At 39.3% G+C, this 23,475-nt stretch overlaps 2 protein-coding genes across 2 annotated transcripts; both read right to left on the bottom strand.

Annotated features, from left to right (window-relative positions):
* Positions 1-468: 468 nt before the first annotated feature.
* On the bottom strand, positions 469-1,852 carry hoxa1a (homeobox A1a). The gene is made up of 2 exons (XM_063069297.1): positions 1,228-1,852; positions 469-821 (listed from the first exon to the last, which is right to left on the bottom strand). Exons 1-2 carry the CDS (start codon positions 1,850-1,852, stop codon positions 469-471), a joined length of 978 nt encoding a protein of 325 aa, XP_062925367.1.
* A 3,963-nt stretch (positions 1,853-5,815) lies between these two features.
* hoxa2b (homeobox A2b) lies at positions 5,816-15,131 on the bottom strand. Its single transcript, XM_063069710.1, has 4 exons — positions 14,644-15,131; positions 12,381-13,149; positions 7,408-7,781; positions 5,816-6,894 (listed from the first exon to the last, which is right to left on the bottom strand). The coding sequence occupies exons 1-4, from the start codon at positions 15,098-15,100 to the stop codon at positions 6,155-6,157; spliced, it is 2,340 nt and encodes a 779-aa protein (XP_062925780.1). The 5' UTR covers positions 15,101-15,131; the 3' UTR covers positions 5,816-6,154.
* Between the last annotated feature and the right edge of the window lie 8,344 nt (positions 15,132-23,475).

Here is a 23,475-nt window from a genome sequence, read left to right as displayed (position 1 = left end):
AACCTTCCACAGTGTGGGCAGAGCACCTCTATTCACTCAGCTCGACATTCTGCATGAACAAGAAATGCATAATTTCCTCTCCAATTCATCGATTACATTTTCATATAAAATCTCTACATCTACTTCATATAAGGGCCACGTGACCCTGGCTCTCAACATGATTTTTTTTTAGAAAATATTTGTAAAAAGATAAAACTCTTGACAATATATACAGCCAGCGCAGCTTACAATATATATGCAACACGTTAAATTAAAATAGGACAATTATATTATACAGTAGTTGTTTTTTCTGTGTAAACGCTTTTCAAATAGTGCATCTCTGGTTTGCTTAGAGATTGGCAGATTATTTTCCCCAACCCATAATGTTTCGTTTAGTTAGTTTCCCAGAAAAATCATATGGAGTTACATCTTGTTTTCTTTTTAACTAAAGACAACTGGTAAAACATTTGGTTTGGTGTTTGGAATGCTTTAGCCTGAAGTATTGAGAGTTTCTGAGGTAGATGATGAAGGGGAGGGGGTCGACGAGGTAGAGCTTGATTTGTCTGAAGCGTCTTCTGTGTTTGCTTCACTTCCAGGTGTGGCCGGAGAAGCTGAGGTAAGACCCTCTTTTTCGCGCTTTTTCTGCTTCATGCGTCGGTTCTGGAACCAAATTTTTACCTGCGTTTCGTTAAGCTGGAGGGCAGCAGCGATTTCCACCCGCCTGGCCCGGGTCAAGTACTTGTTGAAGTGGAACTCCTTCTCCAGCTCGGTGAGTTGTTTGGTGGTGAAATTGGTTCTCACCGTGTTGGGCTGACCGGCAAAGCCGTACTCACCAGCCTTCCCTAAACCAGTAAAAAAAATCACAGAACAAATAATTAAGTCAGAGAGAAGAAAGTTATAATTGCTTCTAATTTCTGGTCAAGAGTTGATGCACTGATAAACCAGCAGTTCCACGTAGGTACTTAAGACAATTTTACTTACTACTGCTGCATATCGTCAACTAGTTGATGTTTAAAATCCACTTCGGTTGAGGTACAGAAGACATAATAGATCACAGGAGAAATAATCAAGGCAAGAGGTGGGCTCACCGGGTCATCTTTACCAATATGCAACAGGGCAAGATTCATTGTTTTCCACCAGAGCTGACAGATTTGGCAGCCACTTTTCCAGCCCACTTAGCGAGAAGTTGGCTTCATGTTACCTTTATCCGTAAAACAAACGGTATATGGCAAGATAAATTCAACTCACCTGTCTTTGGCGGATTCCTCTTCACTTTCATCCACTCAAAGGTCTGTGCTGGCGGAGAGGTTTCGGCTGACGGGGAGCAGCAAGCCTCCTGGTGAGTGCCAGGAACGGGTGACATAGGGTGACAGCCTGTAGCGAGCACCAAACTCTGATGCTCCTGCCTGTAAGGGTGATGGGCATATTGGCCTGCTCCCACCATCCCGCCAAAGCCATGGTGCTGCGGGCTAATTGCTGAGGCGAGGTTTCCGGGATAGACGGCAGGATTGCACTGAGGATAACCTCCGTTGCCATCAGTCTCTTGGTTCAGTGAATAGTGATGGCTATAGCCTGTGTTAAAGCTTTGTGCTGGGTATCCTGTCCCACAGTTAGGGTGGGCACTATAAGGAATGCCCAGGTTGTTATGTGTGTAGCTGGCATGTTGATGGTGGTGATGATGAAGAGGAGCACTTATCTGGACACCTCTGCTCACGATATAGCGCTCATCAACGTTGCTATTATTATTGCCAACGGCACAAGACTGATAAGTTGTAATTCCTTGCTCTGCATGGTAACTTCTAGAAGAACAAGTCCCAGTGTCTCCGCTAATGATGGAATAGTCTAGAAAGGAGTTCATCCTTGCATTGTCCATCTGTCATGGGATAACCAGCATATAAAGTGACTGTCCACCAACCTGGATGGACCGTGCCAACTTCCCCACTTCCTCAATAGAGCTGAAAGAAAATTATATCAATATACAGTGAAGTGTGGCCACGTGACTCCGGTTGGCCAATTGCGATGCTCGCTGCGAAGTTTGCATGCTCTTGGCGGTGATCGATCACTGTAGTGGCATTTAAATTACAAACGCTCTTCCATCAAGGTTGCGAACATTATTAGCCCACGAATGCATTATACTTCAAAGCATGCCCGGCAGAATGCAGCAGGAATTTATTCAAGATGCACGTACTGCTTTGCTCGGGTCTGCTACGGTATTAGTGTAAGCGCCGATCGCACGTCTACAATGGGGAGATGTCCGCCTTCTTCCGCACAGCAGCCTCGCAAACAGGTAAGGAAAGCAACTCGCTGATAATATTAAAACTTAGCATCTAAGAAACTCTCGAGGGGAGGGTCGTGTTTTTGTTGACCTATGGGATTAATTATTTTCTGGCCAGTGCCTCAGATATAGCAGGGTGGGAGAACAATGTTTTAATTTTTATATTGGAGCCCAGCTCTGCAGTCTTAGGTCGGGAAAGTCTGTGCGAAACCTATTATGTGTTACTCTGGTTCTTGCACTTTAATACAGGTAACTGATGCTGTTCGATCTGCACAGGATCGACAGTGACTGATACTGCCCTCAGTGCTAATCCGTGAGGCATAAGGGACGACCTCAAAGCAGCGGGCAAAATGATTAATTGGACTGAAGGGTGTATGATGTAGATATTTATAATTAAGCTGTGTGTGGTGTGGCGTCCGATTGTAAAAGGAGGCGCCATGTCTTCACTGTGCACGAATGTCACCGCAGCCTATCAAGGCCTGGCCTGCGTCTATCCTCTGCGTTCCAGCTATTGGCATGGAAATGAGCAACCCCTTCCATCGAACACAGGCTGCTGGGAGCAGCCCCCCACCCCCTCCCTTCACGAAAGGATTACAAGCAGCCAGAGGATCTTCCTTGTATTGGCGGCCTGCCTATTTATTCTGTTTGTTGCGGGAATCAGAGTGTACATTTTTTTTTAACACACAGTTATGAATAATAACTCCACTTGGCCGTAGCATAATGCAGGCAAACGCGGTCGATTCGAAGGCGCTGCCGGCCATCTGTCAGCTTCCTGTAGAGGCCTCTCGAAGCGGAGAGGGTCGGTCAGAATTTCAGATCAATCTTTTGCGCATTACAGACCGACGTGGATCAGGTTTACAGACAATAATTTACTCGGAATAATTAATTATGTCAAGCGGCGGATTCTAATCCCACTGTAGAACTGGGGAATAACGACAGGACGAGGAAAACTGGGACCATTTCGGTACTTGCTCCAGAGCATCAGCATGGAGATTGCCAACAATGAAAGTATATGTTCCTTTAGACTTTAGGAAACATTCAATCTTTTCAAATCAATCAAACGCAGTATTATATTTACTTAGATATGGCAGTGAGGTGGTCGTTGCTATTTACGGCCTGTGTGTTTGAGTATAATAAATATACGTTATTAAATGAAGAATATGATGAAAATTGCCGGATAACATTTGCCCCAAACTAAGGAATTATTATACTCAATGTTTGTAAAACAAAAATAATTCTGCAGTCTATCGATTAGCTTCAGCAAAGCTCCACTTTAAATTTAAATATGGTTCAAACACTGCTTAATATCGATATCGAATTATAAAGTATCGAGGAAAATGCGAGATACTTTGTTTCAAAGGTTATCAAAATTTCTTTTTAACTGGTTTCAATAGTACGCTTTGTTGATTCATCTTAAAATATAATCTCTCCCGTCCTGTATTCCTTTAAAAAATACACCCTTTCCCCTCACGTAATATGCGGCAATCAGAAGCTGCAATTAGTACATTTTTCCGCCTTCCATGTGCTAGCAAGTTCAAACAAATGGAAAGCTTTACTGTAACAAACAGCTCCGCCATTTTTATTCTCTGGGGTTGAACAATCAGTGCAGAGGACGCTGCCTCCTCAAGAAAGATGGATTTAAAGGGGGAAATAATGTTGTAACGCCTTATGAACGTATTGAATTCTGCAAAGAAAAGCAATTCTACCCGACCGTGAAAGGAAAATAGTGATGCAGATTTCCCAAGGACCCGGTGAATAAGTCTCCCACCCCACCTTACACACACACACACACACACACACACACACACACACACACACACACACACACCCTCATCCCAGAAAACAAGGCCGATATTTGGATTTCATTGGAATTTGGACATGGAAGGAGAGCCTATAATTCAGAATAAATGAGCAAACTTCTCTAGTTATACTTTCACAGAAAACAGCTAATTTTCTGGTAGCCTGCCCATTATGTCGTGTAAAGATTTGCTTCATAGAGACGTGTTATTGACAATGTGTCACGGTTTCCCGTGCGGTTTGCTTTTAATAGGGAAGAGTATTGTCTTCCCAGTGGACAGGATACAGTAGTCTGATCATGTAACATATTAAAAAAACACTTGGACACAGTGCCAGTAATAGTAAGCAATAAAAATCCATTTCCGCCATTTCCCTGCTTAATGATTAAATAATTGGAACTCCAGAGTAACAGTAGCGTCGCTGTAAATCCTTAAGTAGTTTGTTCAAATTCGAACTGTGTGTCAGGGCAGCTGTAAGAAACTGCCGCGCTCTGTAAAAATGAATTACGACTGAACGCCTACAACTTACAAACTGACAGGGGATCCCCGACTGGCCAAATACGTAAGCTAACTTTTTTTTTGTTATGTGCTACTGCGATTGATCCATTTCATGACATACTCATTCATAAAGGAGGGTTGATTTATGAGATTGGGAAGTATTACCTCCAGAGCGGTTCCCGTCACCGCTTATGGAAAAGCCCAACGTGCTCGGGACGCGAACACGAGCGCTGTGCATCGCCGCTCGTACTCAAGTTTCTGCTGCATCGAAACAAGAATTACCACAAATTCTTTGAGGGCCGGCGTGAAGCTGGGGGGTGGGAGTAAGGAATTGTTATAGGAAAGTTAAAACAAAAAAAAAGGAATGGCTGCCTATAAATCCCAGTGCACCACGAGGAAGCAATCCCACAGTGATTTTATTGACAGAAATACAAACGTGAAAACGAACTGGAATATGTGTCGCCTTTTATAAAATGTGGACAAAAATCAGATCATAATTACTTTAGACTTATATCAAAAAATAATTTTATAAGAAAGTTGAATAGATTTTACGTACTACACTCTCTCAAAGCTCGTTTTAAAAATGAATAAAATTGCACTTCGATATTTACCTCAGGTGGCATGTAAATTGAAAGTAGTTAACTACGTGGCAATATTATGAATTCTTAAGATCTTTTTTTTAAAAAAAAAGATCAGGTTAATCGCGCATGGCGTGGTAAAACATATGGGAATCTATATTGCTGATGATGAGTGGCAGCAAGCGAGATAAGGGATAGTGGAATCGGCACTAAAGATTAGCTACTGACATCAATAAATAAAGAGCGTTGTTTGATAACAAGTGCACATGGCCATGAACACTTAAACTTTTTCCCTTCTTTCCTAGATTTTCAGTGGTGGCTGATGTTTCCATGGGGTGAACTTAAGAAGATTTTTTTTTCCCGTGAAATATTGTTGATTTCCATATGTGCCCGCCTGTTTGCCTTTGTACTGCTCATGAGAGTGCCAATGTTTTCTGTGATTTAATAAACGCTACGTTATTAGATTTCCCTAGTCCCTGGCTCTGTATCACAGTTTTGATAAGTTTTCAACCACATTTTTATTCCTTCTTTTGAGCCTTACAATAAAGGTACTGGATTGTTTTTATTTTGCACTTAAATACTATTAAGAAGAAGTAAAGAACGAGACTGACCAGGCACTTCGATTTCATTAATGAATTTATGTCAAAAAGAAAACAAAGAATATTTATTAAGTGTAAATAGTCCTGAGAGATAAAATGCTTCAGGGTGGCTACCTGTAGCGTATAATACTTTACTCTATCAAATTATTAATGGCAATGCACCCTAACTTAATACAAAAGTAAAAGAGGTAATAGTAGCAACTGGTCAATATCTTCAAAGTAATTTTCACGTAGACCCATGTATTGCTGAATTAGCAAGTTGTGAAATATGAGGGAAAGCCCAAATCATCTTTGCAAATTATAGGTGCTCCTCAACACATTCAAGTTATTTAAAATGGGGGGGGGGGGGAATACTGACCATTTGAAAGGAAATGAAGGGAAGGAAACGAGTTTAAAAGAAGGCATATTTTGCTTACAGCGACTGTTCATTTAGTAGTTCAAATGTTGCAAATCGATTGTAGTTAGAGTATCCGTAAAAAAGTCAAAACTGTCAGCAGAAAGATCCACAGGGCTGTCCAGGGACCCTGGTAAACTCGGCGATACTCCGTCTGAAAGCTGTAAGCAGGATTCTGTAGAAAACACATTAAAATCCTGTAAAGAAGGGACATCAAGGGCCTCTGGACTGTCATTGTTCAGGCCAGCTGCACAGTTCTGGGCCATTGTTGACAGGCAGTTTTGAACAGTGGGTGACTGTTGATGAAAATGTTTTAGATTTTTCTCATTGCTGGGTAAAGGCGAAACTGGGAAACTTTGGGATTCTCCATTGTGTAAATTCTGGGCCTGCTGTTGAGTCAGTGCATTGGTTTGAAAAGTATACCCTTCCCTATCCAAAAGAGCGCCAGTAACATTGTTGATGCCCTGCTCGAAGAGTGACTTCTCTTCGTCATCTTCAGTCTGCCCACTGTCCTCCAAATTCTTAAATTTACCATCTCCGTTTTGGTTCTCTTTGCATTGGGTCTGTCTTTTGTGCTTCATTCGTCTGTTCTGAAACCACACTTTCACTTGTCTTTCAGTCAAATCGAGCAAGGCTGCGATCTCCACCCGCCTGGGTCGACACAGATACTTGTTGAAGTGAAATTCTTTCTCCAGTTCCAAAAGCTGTGTGTTTGTATAAGCTGTCCTTAACCTCCGCGATCCCCCACCTGTATTATCCGGAATTTCACGAGTTTCTACAAATAAACGGACGCGAAAATTAATCATGAAACAGATTATAACCACTTGAACCAAAATAATATAAAAAATAATCTGTTCACTGCAACAAAATGGCCGCCTGAATGCAGCAAATCCATTGTTTCAGAGTCTGCGACTGTGGCGTCTGCTTCTTTCTAAAATATTAAAGATATTGTAAAATCCACGTGTGCAGTAGCCCCAATCTTATAGCAAAGTTCGCAACAGTCTTTGCACATTTGGTGATCTCTGTATCCGCTGCTTTACCATGAAAGCGCGCTCATCTATCACTCTTCATTACTGTCAAATATAAAAACTCTGGGATGGGGAGAGCACAGAAGGTCATTTTCTGACTAGCTCGCCAAATAAATCATTCTCCATTAAATAAGTAGGCGAAAGTGCTTCGATTTCATAATTATTACCTAGTAGCCAAAATAAAACTGATTAAACACTTCATGCAAATAAGTTAGACTAAGTTAAGACAATCATTAGAAATGAAACGTCTTTGAGCTGACCTTTTTGGGAAAGACGGGATTCTGCCGGTCCAGAAGAAGCGGGCAGGTGATTCTTCTTGGAGTTTTTTTTCTCTTTCATCCAGGGGTACTCCGGAGGTAGAGACGCGGCTGGTAAAGGACTTGTGCCATTTGGGCTCTGTTTTGGCCGGCTTTGGCGAGGGTGACTGCTGGGATTCAGGCTAGGGATGGTTTGCTCAAAAGGAGGAGGAATCACTGTCGAGTGTGAAAGCGTCGAGTTCTTGATTGATGAACTTTGAAATGTATCACCGACAGGGGGAAAAGATGTCAGGCACTCAGCAAGCGACGGCTGGCTATTGATAAAACCAATTTCTCGTTCAAATTCGTAATTCATTGCCGTCTCCACAGAACGTAGGGGGAGAAAGTTAGGTGTTAGTTATTTTTTGGGCCGTTTTAAAAAAATAAATATCGCTGCTGTTTTTTTTCTAATTCACTGATTACAGCCGTATGGGGACCGTGCTACTATTAAACTATTGAATTCATGGAGACAAGGTTGAAATTGGACCGAATTCGCTGTCACATGATTGCGTCTGCCCAATGACAATTTGGGGTTTAATCAAAAGAAGGCACTGTCTATGTGATTGATCCAAAAAGTCAGAGAGGAACGCCTCATTCTGGGCCAGCGGTGTTTTGATTTCTACTTTTTGATATCTTCCCATAATAAATGTGTAAAAGATTTCAGTTTTAAAGCTCCTGGTAATCAGTTCACACAGCCCTGCTTGTTTCTTACTGTCTCCCTCTCTGTCTCCTGCACACTTGCTGGCTCCTTTTTCTCTGTGTGTTACCGACTGTCACGAAGACGACTTGCACCTCACAAATCATCTTGCACCTAAATCTGACGCCTAGAGTCATTAACAAAGTAATCCATTAATCTTCAAAGTTTTGACATTGGACCCCAGAACCCAGCCACATAAGAAGTTACACAAGGCGAAGCTACAGCCATTTGCTTCCATGCTTTCGCTGGGAGTTCGGTCCCCCCATTATTATATTTGTACTGTACCGGATATTCTTTGATTTTTATTCTGTATGGAGGCAATAATTCACGCAGGACATCGAATGTGGTGGTGATTCTGGATACAACATTACATGATTTTTTTAAATAGCCGTTTATTTATGGCCAACGAAAAAAAGGCATATTACTGAAGGTATTGTATAATCTTATTTTGTGAAATCTGTAACATCTGCGGATTAGCTCTTCGTGATAGTAGGCCACTGAATTTAAATCATTCGCAAAGCACCGACACACATGTACACTCAAGCATCCACGCTGATAAACTCGCAGGAATAGAAAAACAGATGAATAGATAGAATAAAGATATGACTTTATTTTATATGAAACGAAAGTTTCAGTTAAACGCGACTTTTCGTAGCATAACTGAAGCAGTAAACTGATCGTCTGCTTTCAAGAATTTATCTTTAAATTATCTTTATAAAATTAGTTATACTTTAATATAAATTGTGAAGGGCGGGTGTGGTGGTGGGGCGGGGGAGGGGATGAACGCTAAGTCACGATACACTTATATTCGTTATGCCCACGCAGTATTTTATAAATACACCAGCACGTCGACAAAATATCTTTCGCGAACGAGGAATTCAAGGGTGCTGGGAATTTATTGGAACAGGCAAAATGGAAATGGTAGTGGTTTGCTGGGCCTCAGTATTGCTTATACCGCAAACAAAGCTGAAAGGAAGTATGCGCGCTATCAATCTTGCTCGGCTAAAGGTCTGACAGCTTCTGGCCCCCAAGAACACATTTAAAGCTTCTCGCTGCAATGTCGAATATCATCAAGAATGTGAGAACCCTGTTATGGTGCTTAAAATTGTTGCAGGGAGTATTTTGCTTACCCTCATACCATAGTCAGCGCTACTCTATTATTACACCAAGCGGTGAGTTCGTTTAAAAAGAAACATTTAATCATTAACACTAATTTTCCCTCTTTCAAGTTTGTAATGATGATTTTTTTTGGTGCTAACGTACAAATGAAAAGAGCTTTTTGCAATTAAATGGAGCTTTTGTATGTGAAACTTGAGTAGGCGTTGGCGTTCTGCAAATTTTCAGGGTCTCTGTGGCAAGGATATGTGGGCGAAAGCAAATCAGTTTGTTAGCAACACCAAATGGTATGGAATAAAAAGAAGTATATTTTAAGATTCGGAAATGCTGATTTTATGAATAACTTTGCCATTTGCAAACTGTAGCAAAGGATAGATATGCGGGGAGAATCGTTCACTATTGCATCTCAAATATTTTGAAGAAAACATACAAGTCCTATTAAAACGCTAGCTAGATTGTCACTTGTTATGGGTAAATCCTTACTGTGTTCTGGGAGTAATGGTTTGTTATAAGCGTTTTAAGTATTTAAATTAATTCAAATTTGAAAGTTTAAAATATCATTTAACGATAAATATTGAGTTAGAATGGCTCTTTTAAGGACTGTTTCGTTGCGATTTAACCTTTCATTATCAATTAAATGGGATTTTAGTTTTCAATTGTACAAAATTACAGCAAAATCACATCAGAAAGGTGCTCTCGTTAAAATACATTATTTATAGCTAATATGCGCGAAAAAAATGTTGAGGTTTCTTCTCAGGTTACCCGTAATGATTTCGTTCGATCTGAATTTACGAAACTCGTGCTTTATAATAAATTCTTGGAGTATTGCAGCCCAGGTTACAGTTCAATTCCATGGTCCGCACTTTAATAGTATCACTTTTAAAGCATTGCGACTCGAGTAAAGAAGGTCGTGCGTGTATTTTGGATAGGAAGATAAATTAGACCACATATCCTTTGGGAAACTCCGACAGAGAGGACACCGACAACATGGCGTCTCCTTTCTGAGCACTCCTGCTCTATCAAATGGAAACTAATTCCTTTTATTGAAAATGTAGCATACCAAGTATAAGCTCTCTTTTTCTTGTTTCTTCCACATTTTTAGAAGCACACGGGAAAATTTGCAGCGCGTTAATAAATTCTCCAAAACCATATTTCTGCCTATATATCAATATACACTGCACACATATATATTGAGACGTAGTTTGATAGATCATAAGGTTATGTGATTATTAATGCATGCCTGGAATTAAAATGCCTTATTTGAAAATTAATAAACTACATAAAAGTAATTTTAAGTAACTATCTGACAACAAGGAAGTCTATCCGGATACTTTTATTTTCAGTTCTTGACTCGGGGAAACATGCAATGGGAAGAAAAAAATCCTGAACTAACATTAGTTGCTGTAACTATTGAATTACTGTATGGAGTTTACATTACAGTTTATAACTTAGGTGCAACTGATTATAGCTGAAGTAGTAAGTGATAACTTCATTAACTTTGAAAATTAAAAGGGCATTTTAAAATAAATAAGCCAACATTGTTCGTTCTAGTCTTTTTTACGTTGAACGGTAGGCGCTTAAGTGTCTCAACCCGAATGCATGACTGTTTTTCTTTCTTCATTATTTAGAATCGGCTTGTGTACGAATTTTATGCATTCATCAGCTAGAGTTAAAATCTTTTCCAGCAATGTTTCTAAATCAGATATTAATTTAAAACCATGAGTGACAAACGTTTCTGAATCCTGACATTTTCTTTTTTCTTTCTCCTCTCAGCACATGCATTGTACGTTGGAAAACGAACGAGGCGACAATAGCTGGGCTTCTCTCCGATGGTGAAATATTTTCTGTGCAGTGTACTATCTGTACCTTTTATTTGTAGTGTGTATTTGTCTTGATCAAACAAACTATTATTAATTATTAAATATAATAAATCCAACACTATTTTCTTGTAGAGTTTTTCATTTCCTACATGGGGGGGGGGGGGCAGAGAGAGTCCCTTCCCTTTTGGACTTCAATAAATGCAGCATTGGAGACAGATGCCAGCCACATGAAAATGGATGATGTTACAGTGTGGGGGTGGAAGACTTGGTTGTAGCCACACAACACAAAGGAAACCTGATTACAGGGCTGTGTGCTTTACTGTGTGTTGCTGAGCTGGTTTGCATTTTTACAAGCATTTCAGAAGGAAAATAGTGCATTGATTTGAGCAGAGTTAATATTTCAAGCAACACAATATTGCTGACAAAAAAAATTTATTCTTCAGAACTAGCTGTTCAACGGGTATTTCATTTGCAGCATGGAATGCATATCTAAAACAAAATTGTGGCAATGTTGTGTTTCATTTTAAGAATACTACAGTTACAGACTAAATTCTGTTTCCTTGGCATTATTCCCACAATTGACCAAATTGCTTTCCTTTATTACATTATGGACAGAAAACTACTTTTCTGTGTATCTTACAGGAATTTAAAAAGAAACATATATTTACCATGACTTAAAACACAAGGCTGAACATAACCAAGTAAATAGTTAATGTACAGTTTTCTTTATAAATATGTGTCAATGGGGATAAATAATATTTTAAACACTTAGATTATTCTCCTTTGAAAGAGCAAATAAATAAATTTGAATGTTCACCAGCATACACACATACTGAAAGATGGACAAGAATTTCTATTTGCCCAGGGAGACCCTGTACAAGCGCATCGATCTCGTTTAACCATTCAATGTAAAGAAGTGCAATATAAACCATTTTACTGTTCCTCATAAGGAAAAATAAAGCACGAACAAATTCACGTTTAGGTATTTTTTTTAGAAAATTTGTTCATATACCCTGTTCCATAAGAGTAGAAGATTATATATGCAAAGTTCTGGAAGCCTTAGTACTTCACTTCTACTACTGAATGCTAAGGCTGGAGTCCATGAGAAGAACAACCACGAACCAGAGACAGAGCAATACAAGCAAGGATTGGTTGTCTATAGAAACACCATTACATGTAAACTATAAAGATTGATACTAAATCAAAAAGGAGAAAGAGGTGAAAGGAGAAATGTAATCATAAGTTTAAGATGACATAAATGCATAAGACAGTGATAGTACACCAGGAGCCAACCGGTCCATTACAGATGGGTCAGTTTCGGTGCTTCCTGAATTCTTCCCTGAGACGGATGGTGTGAAGAAAGGTCTGTGTATGTGGGATGTGGGTCACAAGGTCCATGATGATGGTTGCTGGTCATTGGCCCTCCACCGTTATAGTCCATGCTTCCAGAGGGAGGGTGGCCAAGGTGGGTTAAGCTGAAAAGAGAAGGCCCAGAGCTTGGCATGGATTCTACAAAGTTCCCTCCAACATACACTGGGCTACCCTGTAAATGAGGAGTCCCATAGCTGCCATTACCTTGAAGAGGGTGCGAGTCATATTCAGGTGTCACAGCTGTTGTCCCAGCGTATCTCTTCTGTGGAGGTGGGCAATTGTTGAGAGGCCCAGGATAAGATGTAGGAATACCATATGCATTTTGATGAGGTTTGCTGAAGGAAGTAGGTGAGTGAGGATCATAGGGTGCACTGGTCGCCAAGGAATGCATCGAGTTTGCATATCCTCCCGCTGCGGAAGGCGGGATGGGGCTTCTGCATGGCGACTGTCCTCCAGAGGAAGTTAGCATACCTTTTGCCTTCTGATCTTTCTTGTACTTCATTCTACGATTCTGGAACCAGATTTTGATTTGTCTTTCAGTGAGGTTTAACAAATTGGCCATTTCGACCCTCCGGGGCCTACAAAGGTAGCGATTAAAATGAAACTCCTTCTCCAATTCCACCAGCTGGGCACTGGTGTAGGCTGTGCGTGCCCTCTTGGACGCTGGGCCAGGTGGACTTTTCTCACCAGCAGAACTTTCAACTATAAATAAAGGAAATGGCCATTAAGTACATCTGTAAGGATATACATCAATATCTACATATCTAAGTATCTATCTACTTTATATTTTTAAGAAGTTACAAATAAAATTGGCCATTGGACCTTTAAGAACTGTAACACATGCTACTCTGGGCTATACTGAATACATACATAGGTAATCATAATATTGAGTTATATTTAGAAATGAACACTGATTTCTAGCACCTGATCTACTTTATATAAAATACTAACAAACCAACTTGAAGTGTCCTTCAGCCTCTACAAGAGATATGCTTGTTTATGTCACTACAGTTTCTAACATGGCATGTTATTTCAAGTTATTGAGTGGTTACTTAAAAAAAGCACTGGATTGCATATAATTTTCAGTGGTTCAAGAAGGTGGTTCACCACACATAATCAAAGGCAATTATGGATAGGCAATAAATTCAGCTCTTGCCAGCAATGCACACATCCAATAAATGAACAAAAATATATTCAATATGGATAATGATAATTCATAACTACTGATCACAATTTTCAATTGCAATGCCATATGTTGTTATGGTTTACAGAAAATTTATCAAAGCTCTTATTAATGTATTTCTCAGCTTGTGAATATAAATATATGTTTGCATATATTTGGTTGTGACCACAGATGCAAATCTAAATTTTAAATATTTCCAAGCCATTTTAATTTATAAAAGAATCACGGCTGTCCACAAATCATGCTATTAATCATATAATAATACATATATTTTCAGGGATTGCATTTAGATAACAGATAATTTAAGTTAAACCACATTTATACTGGTCATTAAACCTTGAAATGAAATGAAGATTATGCTATTCACTGTCCAATCCTTGGATTGAAGACATACTTAACTACCCATCTGGACATTATTGAAATTAGAACAGGTTATATATATATATATATGATTCTAACTTCTGATCAGTATGAACATATACATAAATAACAAATATAATATTCAAATAAACCCAGTATAAATGAAGTAGAACAAAGTTGTGCTAAGATTTTAAATATGTTAGAGATAAAAGATCAGTGGGAAAGAGAGAGAAAAGAATGGGGGAAGAGGGTTCAACAGGGCTGTGGAGAGAAGGTGAGATATAATTGCTTCTCGCTCTCTCACACACATACGTATACACATATACATACAAATACACATATACATATGCATACATAGATAGATAGATTATAGATATAAATAGATAGATATAAGCTGATAGATAGATAGATATAGATATGGATAAATATGTACCTTAATTTACCTAAACTACATTTTGGAAATAATGAAATTTATTGGTTCTTTGTCTAATTATTGTGTGAAAATGTTCAAACCACTTTTAAAGGCTACATAAGCCACACAATTATTTGCTTGACCACCTGTGATAGTGATAATGAGATTGACTTTGTTAGCATGTACTCATTGCAACTCTGTCATGACAAGTAAGTCAAAAGAAAAACAGGTTAAGTTATACCTGAACTAGAACTGCTGGTCTTTTGCTTGGCATTTTGGCGTGACTCTTTCATCCAAGGGAATATTTGTTTACTAATGGTGGTTTGTGAGGTAAGTGTGGGGTTTTTGCTTGTGCTAGATTGATTTGAGTTGCTGCTGGCATTTTGGGGTGGGGATACAGATGGTGGGGGTGGGGGTGGTGGAGGTGGTTGCGGCTTCTGTTGCTCTGCAATAACAGGGAGATGGCTCGTTTGGTTGGCACTGGTTCGCATGCAGCTCTCATTAAGATCATTGGGCTTGTGATGAGGGGCAGAGCTTGCAGGTGACTGTAGAGAGCAGGCAGGCCGGTGGTAGTCATTTTCCACATGAGATGAAGGCGGATATTGCTGCTGGCTGGCATTGTAGTTAAAACCATTTGCTCCTTGGTACGTGTAACCACCGAAAATCGCAGAGCTGTCGTAGTATGTTGCTTTTTGCATCTCGTTGCTTCCCAATATTTATTTCGCAAACTGACAGGGTCTTGACACCCTTATAGAATAACATTGGCACCCGGTGTCACGTGACTCTTCTTCCAATGGCCTCTTCGGGTAGACCTAGGGTTACAACAAACAAAACCATAATGGTGAAATGGTACAAATCCATCTTACTCTCAATAGCAGCTGACATCAAAGCCATAAATGAAAAAAGTGTGCAGCAATATTTGGTCACACAGCTTAGCCCTAGGCGTTCTCAGTATAACAGCAGTTTAAAACTGACCCTCAGCACTAAATGCTCAGTGTGGGTGAGAACCAAACATTGAGTTCCTTCAGATTCTGGTTTCTTGTTTTATTTTGTCTGATTATGGAAATACAATACTACTTCTGGTTTCCTGTGAACCATGGATTTCGGGAGGTTGACCTAAAAGCAGACGGTTTTTTTTTCCTTAGGTAGTTAAAAAGAAACACTGCGTGCGAATAAAACAAATGTTAAAACTAATGCTTTGTGATTTTTGATTTGTGTATATCCGTTTAAATTGGTCGATTTTAAATAGGCCGATCATTATATAAAGCAGATATATTGACATAAGCTCACACAAATGATTGAATCATTTGAAATATTTGTTCAAAAAAATAAAACCAAAGGAAAGCAGTTTTTGGAACGCTAACTTTTCAGCAAGGATAAATACAAAAAGTAAACACTAACTTGTGCAAAGTTTTAATTTATGATTACGATTAAATTGATAACTATAAAGTTAATTATCGGCAAAGTACCTTTTAAGTAACTCTTTAAAACTATTACCAAACTTTATTGCAGACTGTATTTCCGTGTTGACCAGTATTTGAACATTCCTGCCAGATAGACACTAATGGTATTTACGCGGCTCCGGAGAGGAGCTTCGTTTTAAAATGCTTAAACTCTGAGCCTTGGACAAGAATTTCAGTTCTCGCCCTGCACTGAGTGCATTGTTTTCTAAATAATTTAACTAGTGTTTGTTTTGACTATCCTGATTTCCCCAGACTGGCGAGCAGAAATGTCTTGCTTTTTTTGTTGGTTCCACTTTTAACGGGTCACCATTTGGTCGGGCGGAAATTTTCAAGCCTTCTTTTTTACTGTTTGAATTCTACCTGTTAAATGCATGATGGATCGGAAAGCGCCAGGAACCTGAAAAACTGGCGTTCTTCTTCATGACCACGGTGTGAACTTTTCTTCCGACCAAACGATAATAGGCTCTGTCTCTGAAAGTGCTCGTAATTTGATGTATGGGGGTCACTAGGCCGGGAGAAGAGTTGAAAACCCAGCCCACAGAAAGCGCCTGCATCACGAGAAAGGGGCAGTAAACAACCCACTTCAAACCTTTCAGTTAATTATTATTTTCCTAAAAATACAACCATACCCGTGGTTAAAGAATAGTTTTAAACTGTCGCGCGGAATAAATTGATAATGTTGAATTATTTTTGCATTGGATATATAAAGCTCGCTAAGGCCTACAGATCACTAATTAATCTAGAAATAATGTTCGGATACTTGGTCATTGATGGGTTCCTCTGGTAGGTTAATTATCCTAAGGATCCCTGCTTACACCGGAGTATTACTTTCTGAAAGAAGTTAGCCCTATCGAGCAAACCATTGTTTCCATGGGGTTTCTTTGACTCGGTCACCCTAATACAAAGCGAATCTGTCTGAAAAGCCAAGAACTGCAGATGATGAAAGTCTGAAATAAAAGCAGAAAATGCTGAAGATGTTCAGCAGACCAAACTGAGACTAGTTTCAAACTACTTTCAAAACGGTCATTCCAAAATGTTTTCTCCGCGTTTCGTATAAAATTATTGACCGGTTAACACTGATGAACTACTTGGCCCTTCTGTCCCCCTGTACATCCCTATTTTTCAATAAAACATAACTCACAGCATTCCAGTGAATATGACATGAACCTGGAGCTGTAATTTTTTTCAGGTCTATAAATGAAAACGAAACTACCGAGGTCAGCAGGCGGGATAAACTTGCGCTAAGGTTTTAAATGACACCTTTTGTGCGTTTCTGAAAGTGGGCGATTCAAACGCTAAACTATGCTTTTCAAAGATACATTTAACCTCCTGTCTTCAGAACAAGTCATGTGCCATTGTTGACAGCAGCACATAATGGTCCCAAAGCATTTAAAATATTGAAATCATAAAATAGCGAGTATTACGCATCAGACTCTCCACAGCTGCGCCTGAAACCTAAACCCTGCGACGATTTGCTTTAGGAGCTAGTTATCGCCATATGTATTGAGTTATTGGGATTTAATGTTAAGAACTTGTCAGTAATTTGCCTTATATCCAGTTCTTACTATATGATCGAAACTGTTTCACAAGCATGCATAAATAAACCAACGGGGAAAGGTTGTGAATTTTTCATTTCTTTTCGACGAATAACTAATAGAAACCCCTGTGAATCACTGCTCAAACATCAAAAATGTCTTTTGCTCTCTCGGCCCTGCGTGCCGTCCGCCATTTTCCCTGAAGCAACAACCACAACTTTACTCACCTGTGTAAGCGCTATGATTTAATTCTACGTAATTACACTCCGATATTTGGCAAAATAATTTTTGTTCTAATTTCTATTTTAAGGGAAATTATTTACTCTCGAATTACTCTGGACTCTCGTTTTGTTTGTGTGTCTGAGTGCAGAGATGGTTGGTAACTGGAAGCACATACGCAGCACAGATAATACTGCATATTCACGTGTGTGCGTGTATATTAACTGCCATCTGGCCAAAGGGTTGTCAACTGAAGTAACAATATAGAGTTCACCTAACAATCCTTTCACCAATTTAGAAATCTCTTCAAATTCTAGGAGTATTTTCTAATTTATTGCACAAATAACCCTAAGCTACGCACACTGAAAGTTAAAAAAAAACGCCTCCATAACAGCCTTCAGCGTTCACTACATCACTAAGGTTAGAAAGGTGGGAAGGTCGAAAAAGAAAGCATTGGAACTCAGCTTCTAACAGGAAGAACAGAATGAGTATCTTGGTAGGTGTGTGGTGGTGTGCCCTAGGCTACGTTGTAGGCAATAATAAATTCATAAAACTCCGAAAATGCAGAGGGAAGTAGCTCAAAGAAACCGATCAAGGGCGAAGGAGAAGCAGAACATTGGAATGAAAGACTTGAATTGGAAGCCTACGAGTATCAGTCACGATATGAAAGGAAACTATAGCATGTGAACTTTTCTTGAACCGAGATTTAAGTCATATGGTCATAAATCACTGGGACATAAACTCCGCCATTCACGAGTGATAGCCTATTTGTGTCCAGCTTACCTTAGTCTCTGACGATAGGCGCAGACCACGGCACAATATTTTCAGATTCACCGGGGGAAATCGATAAGCAGAAGTTTCAGAACTTCGGAATTAATTGGAATGAAGGCAAACAATTACTCTTGAGCGCTGAAATTCGACAACGGCAAATGGGAAAGGAAAATGGTAGAGCTGAAAAAAAACTGGAGAGAAGGGCTGTAGCTTTTGGATGGCCACCCTTGTGATTATGGTAGCGCGCCCTGGTCAGGGAGATAAGACTACTATCAGCTTCCTTGGCTGCTCTTATCTCATACCAAAGAAATGGGGTATGTTTCTTATGAATATTGAATGCTAAAAGCGCGGATTTTAAGTTTGCTGTCTGGCAGTACTGAACAGACAGGCTGGGTAAACTCCCCCGAAACATAGCGTCACAACTGAAAAATTATGCAAATTAACCAACACGGAGAACACAAGCGCCTGGGTTTGGCAATCACTGAATCTATGCAATCAAACTTGAAACGAGCTTGTCCCATTTAAATCCACGCACTTTTTAATAATCACTCAGATCCGAATAGAGTTTTGCCTTATTTAAATGTGGACGCACACTTTCGCATTAAAAGTACTAGCTTAACTTTTTATTAACCCCTGGTTGCAAAGGAAGGCCTTTGTTTGAAGGTACAGCATGAGAATAGTTAAGAGGAAAAACGATGCAGGAGTAAAAGTCCAGCCGGTTTCAAACCGGTTCAGTTGAATGTAAGGCACATCCAGTATTTCGGTATTCCCGAAACTAGAGGTTTTAGAAATGTTAAAATCAAAGTATTTCAGCTACAAGAGTAAAAAGTTACAACTGGGGAGGAAACGAAAGAGAGAAGGCGAGCAATGAAAGAGTATATGAGCTATAGACACCCCTTATGCATACCAATGCTTCTGTCGTTTATGGCTACGTAAGATTTATGACTTCATGCACTAAGGCTGTAAACAGAGCACTAAAGAGAAAACACTTGCCCCTATCGCTTATTGCGATGCAACTACATGAAAGGGGAAGCCAAGCAGCGTAGGAGGGAAGATAGGGCCAAAAATTCACTCGTATGCAACTTTGCAAGTAAGCCGCTCAATGTTTTTTTCTCTCTCTGTAGTGAAGTACTTTATTGTCAATGATCAACCCTTCCACTATCTTAATGTGCTGACTCCAACCTTTTCTTCTCTCGTGAGATCGTACGAAGGTGGGAAAATAGTAACGCCAACGGATGCTGGATCTTTCCTTTAAAACTTTCTACCTCTTAAGTTTGGCTCCGTGAATTTCAGTTCAGAAGCGACTGCATAGAAATTGAAGGCCCCGCTTATATCAGCGAACCTTGTAAAGTCACTATCCTCGGATGTAAGAGAACTGCAATATTGGATAAGAATCTATTTTCTTTAACGGATGCAAATATTTACAAAGAGAGAGTAAACGGAGAGAGGTGGAAGTGGCGACTGCTTGATTTGACTTGATATTAGCAATAGATGCCAATATTTTTAAACAAAGAGTCTGTATAATTTACTGCAACCGTCACACCTTCCATTGTGAAGGTATATTTGTTCAATATAAAGGGAAATATTACATTTCCAATCGATGTTCTAATGTTCGGATAATGCTAATTACTATGGTATAGCATCCATGTTACCATCTATAATATGTTGAATGTAACTTCCTCTATAACTGGTATGTGTCTTTTTATATCCAATATCCAAAAGCACACGTGATTTAAATTGTAACAACCTATTGCGGTTCATTTGTTAGAAGCTCAAGATAACCCGTCGCTTGAACGGGAACTAATAAAGATGACACCTTGCAGTGAGAGCATTTTCTGTCCTTAGCCACCATATATCTACTTAGGTATCATAAAAGTTTAGAAAACTCACCGAAAGTTTGTACAGTCTCTGCGTTTGCTTGTGTAAGTGTTATTTAGGACAAAGTCTGCAACGAAATCGAGAAACCATTAATTTCCACGCGATAAAAAGAAAGGCGCCGGGATGCTAAAAATCCTTGTTTAAGAGCATCGACTAAATCTACATGAATTATTAACGGACAGAAATCAACCTAAGATCTCAAATCAATTACACGAAGATACAATATTCCAATCAATGAGAAAAAAAAACGTCCAATATGTACGGATCTTCGTTGTATATCGAACGGATTCTTCTAAGTAAAGATTTATCATAAACCCAACATGTAAACCTTCTGTCCGTCATCGCCGGTGTCGTATTTTATGTACGCATGTCTTCCCAAATGCATCTGTACTAACCCAACTTCTTATTGTTCTTTAAACATGTAAGACGCTATGAAACTGTGTGTTGTATGTTTTAGACATGTTAAACTTGCTTCAGTATTGGATAGTGGGCAAGAAAGGAATTGTAACTCAAGAGCGATTAAAAAAAATTGAAACCTTCATGAAAAATCTTTGTCCAGTGTTTACATTTTATATTGGGGTGACGGGGTTGTAATAGAAACGGCAGATGGGACACACGAATTTAAATAGGCAAACAAAACCCTGCTCCAGAGTCCAATTAGGGCTAAAAAAAATACTAAGGCGATGATCACTGTATGTGCATGGAACCTTTTGTGAAACAACTGTTTGCAAAGTCGTGATAGTGTTCAACACGTTTATTATTCAATTTTTGTTTTAATCGCATAGATCCCAGATACGAACTTTGTTTATTGGCAATTATATTCTAAACATCACTACCCTCCTCCTCCTCTCCTCAGCCCACGCAATACCCCACACCCACCCCACCCAATACTTGGCTTAATTTTGCACGATTGGTAGAATTTAGCATTGGTAGGATAACCGATCAGGCTATCAATAATTGCCAATGTGATTTGTCATATATAAAAAGAAGTAAAGCATTCGTTAAAGCAGATTGCATTGGCATGACTGTCCCAAAACACCGAAAACATAAATCAAATCGCAGCACTCTGACCTTTTCTGAGAAAGGCTCACTGGTGGGTGCATTTTTTTTATATAACATTTGCACCCACCAGCATAACATAAGGAGTCTTTTCCTGCCTTTTTCACCGCAAATGTACTCTTAAGACAATGGCAGTATTGAGTTGGGTTCCATCGCCTATTAATTTATTTCGTTAATTTCTTTATGCAGTCAATATTCCAACACAATGACGGCCTGCTAGTAAATAATACCCCAATACAACCTGCTTTGTACCTCAAGTTGGTCAAATATTACCACAGTGACGATGGAGAAATGTGGGCAATTGTGTTTAGATCATCCATTAAAGAGCTTGCTTGTTATTTCCCCCCATGAAATAATTGTGCAAAACACACACACACACACACACACACATACACACACATACACACACACACACACACACACACACACACACACACACACACACACACACACACAGAAATAGAACATTCAATGCTCATCCATGAAGCGATGTGATTCATTGCAATTTCGGTAATTCTCACATAGTAAGGAAAAACCTAGTAACCTAAATTTGAAGGACACAACAATTCATAAACTAGCTGGCAGGATTTTTAAAATGGACGATGAACCTTTCATTGTAGCTTGTTATATAAAGAATAAAATGTCAAAAAAGTAAATGTACATTAATGCCCATGTGTTATAATAATCATTTTATTATTGGCTCTTACAACCAGAAATATTGGCGTCGAATTATATATAATAAACATACATTGTTTTGTTTGTACTTATTCGGACAGAGAGCGGCCATTGACAGGATTTCAATATTCGATTGTTCATGATTTAAGGAACAACACATACAATACATGTGATCCGCACACTATTGTACAAAATAACTTCTTTTATATTTACCATATGGAGAGCAAACATTACTGGAAATGGACTATGCGCCGAAACAGGCAGAAAAGAGGAAACTAAGCGTGTTTTGGCACAATCTGACACCCGTAAGGCTTTCCACTGACCTTTGCCTTGAACAGCAATAACTCACCATATTAATGAACAATCAACGGAAGCATTTGAAATACCTCAAAATAAAATCCATTCCGCTAAATGCAGCATCTCTCCCTGTTCGCATATATCCCTTCATGTGAAATCCAGCGCCCAGAGTGCAATCTCTTTAGAAGAAAAAAGCTGGCTCTTAACAGAAAGTGGAAAAGCGTAATCACAGCCGAAGCCAGCCTGGGTCTCCGATCCAAATGCCACAATAATGCGCTGTATTATGTGCTCACGTGGTCATACGTCAACTTAAATCCTTTTATTTGAATTTGGGAGATAATTAAAGGAATACTTTTTTTTTCAAAGTCTAACTTTTTACCCAACAAATCCTAAGAAGTTTCTTAAGCTCAGTTTTGTTGGTATTGCAGAAGGTTGTTCCGTGATAATTCCTTGCAAGAAATCCGCGATAAGGTAAGTTGGGTCGACTGTGTCTCATGGTGTGAAAGACCTCCATCCGGAGCATGTAGGCTGAACTACTTGGAGCAGACGAATAGCTGTTTGTAATGGACTAAAACTGGGGTCTGGAATTTGAATCGATCTATAAGAAAGCGAGCACTCCACATTTTCAACCCAAACAATCAGGGAAGCCCCACAGCTGTTAAGCTTGTGTGCGACTGTCCCTTTTTTTCTGGGCGTGCTTTTTAGAGCGCTATTGTATTGGACTTGCTTAACACCCACACGTTACACCAAGCTAGTTATGAGGACTAGATAAGGTTTGTATTTACCTGACAAAAGGCAGACAGGGAAAGCTAAGGTGATTTTAGTCAGTGCAGCACAGAGTGAGGGGGTAGACTTGATAAGGACATAATGATTCTGATTTTCCCCCCAACTGAATCGTAAATCGTGCCTTTGGGGTCACTAATGCAAAATGTATGCTTAGATGCTTCAGGGCAAGTTGATAACGCGCAAAATTTCTTGGGGGTAAGAAGGCTAAAGTAGTTTCAACATGAGACTTGCCAATGATCATTGGGAACCTTTGAAGAGAATTAGACAATTCTATTAATTCAATAGAACTGAAACTCTTTATTTGTTTTTTTAAGCTATGTAAGTGCACCATAGATTGAAAGTTCAGGAACATAAAACATGTAAGAGATAATATTGGTACACTTAACAATT

The sequence above is a fragment of the Mobula hypostoma genome, chromosome 17 (assembly GCF_963921235.1).
Source record: "Mobula hypostoma chromosome 17, sMobHyp1.1, whole genome shotgun sequence".
NCBI classification, from domain to species: Eukaryota; Metazoa; Chordata; class Chondrichthyes; order Myliobatiformes; family Myliobatidae; genus Mobula; species Mobula hypostoma.
The sequence above is the reverse complement of the archived record's forward strand: the minus strand, read 5'-3'. Positions and strand labels throughout refer to the sequence as shown.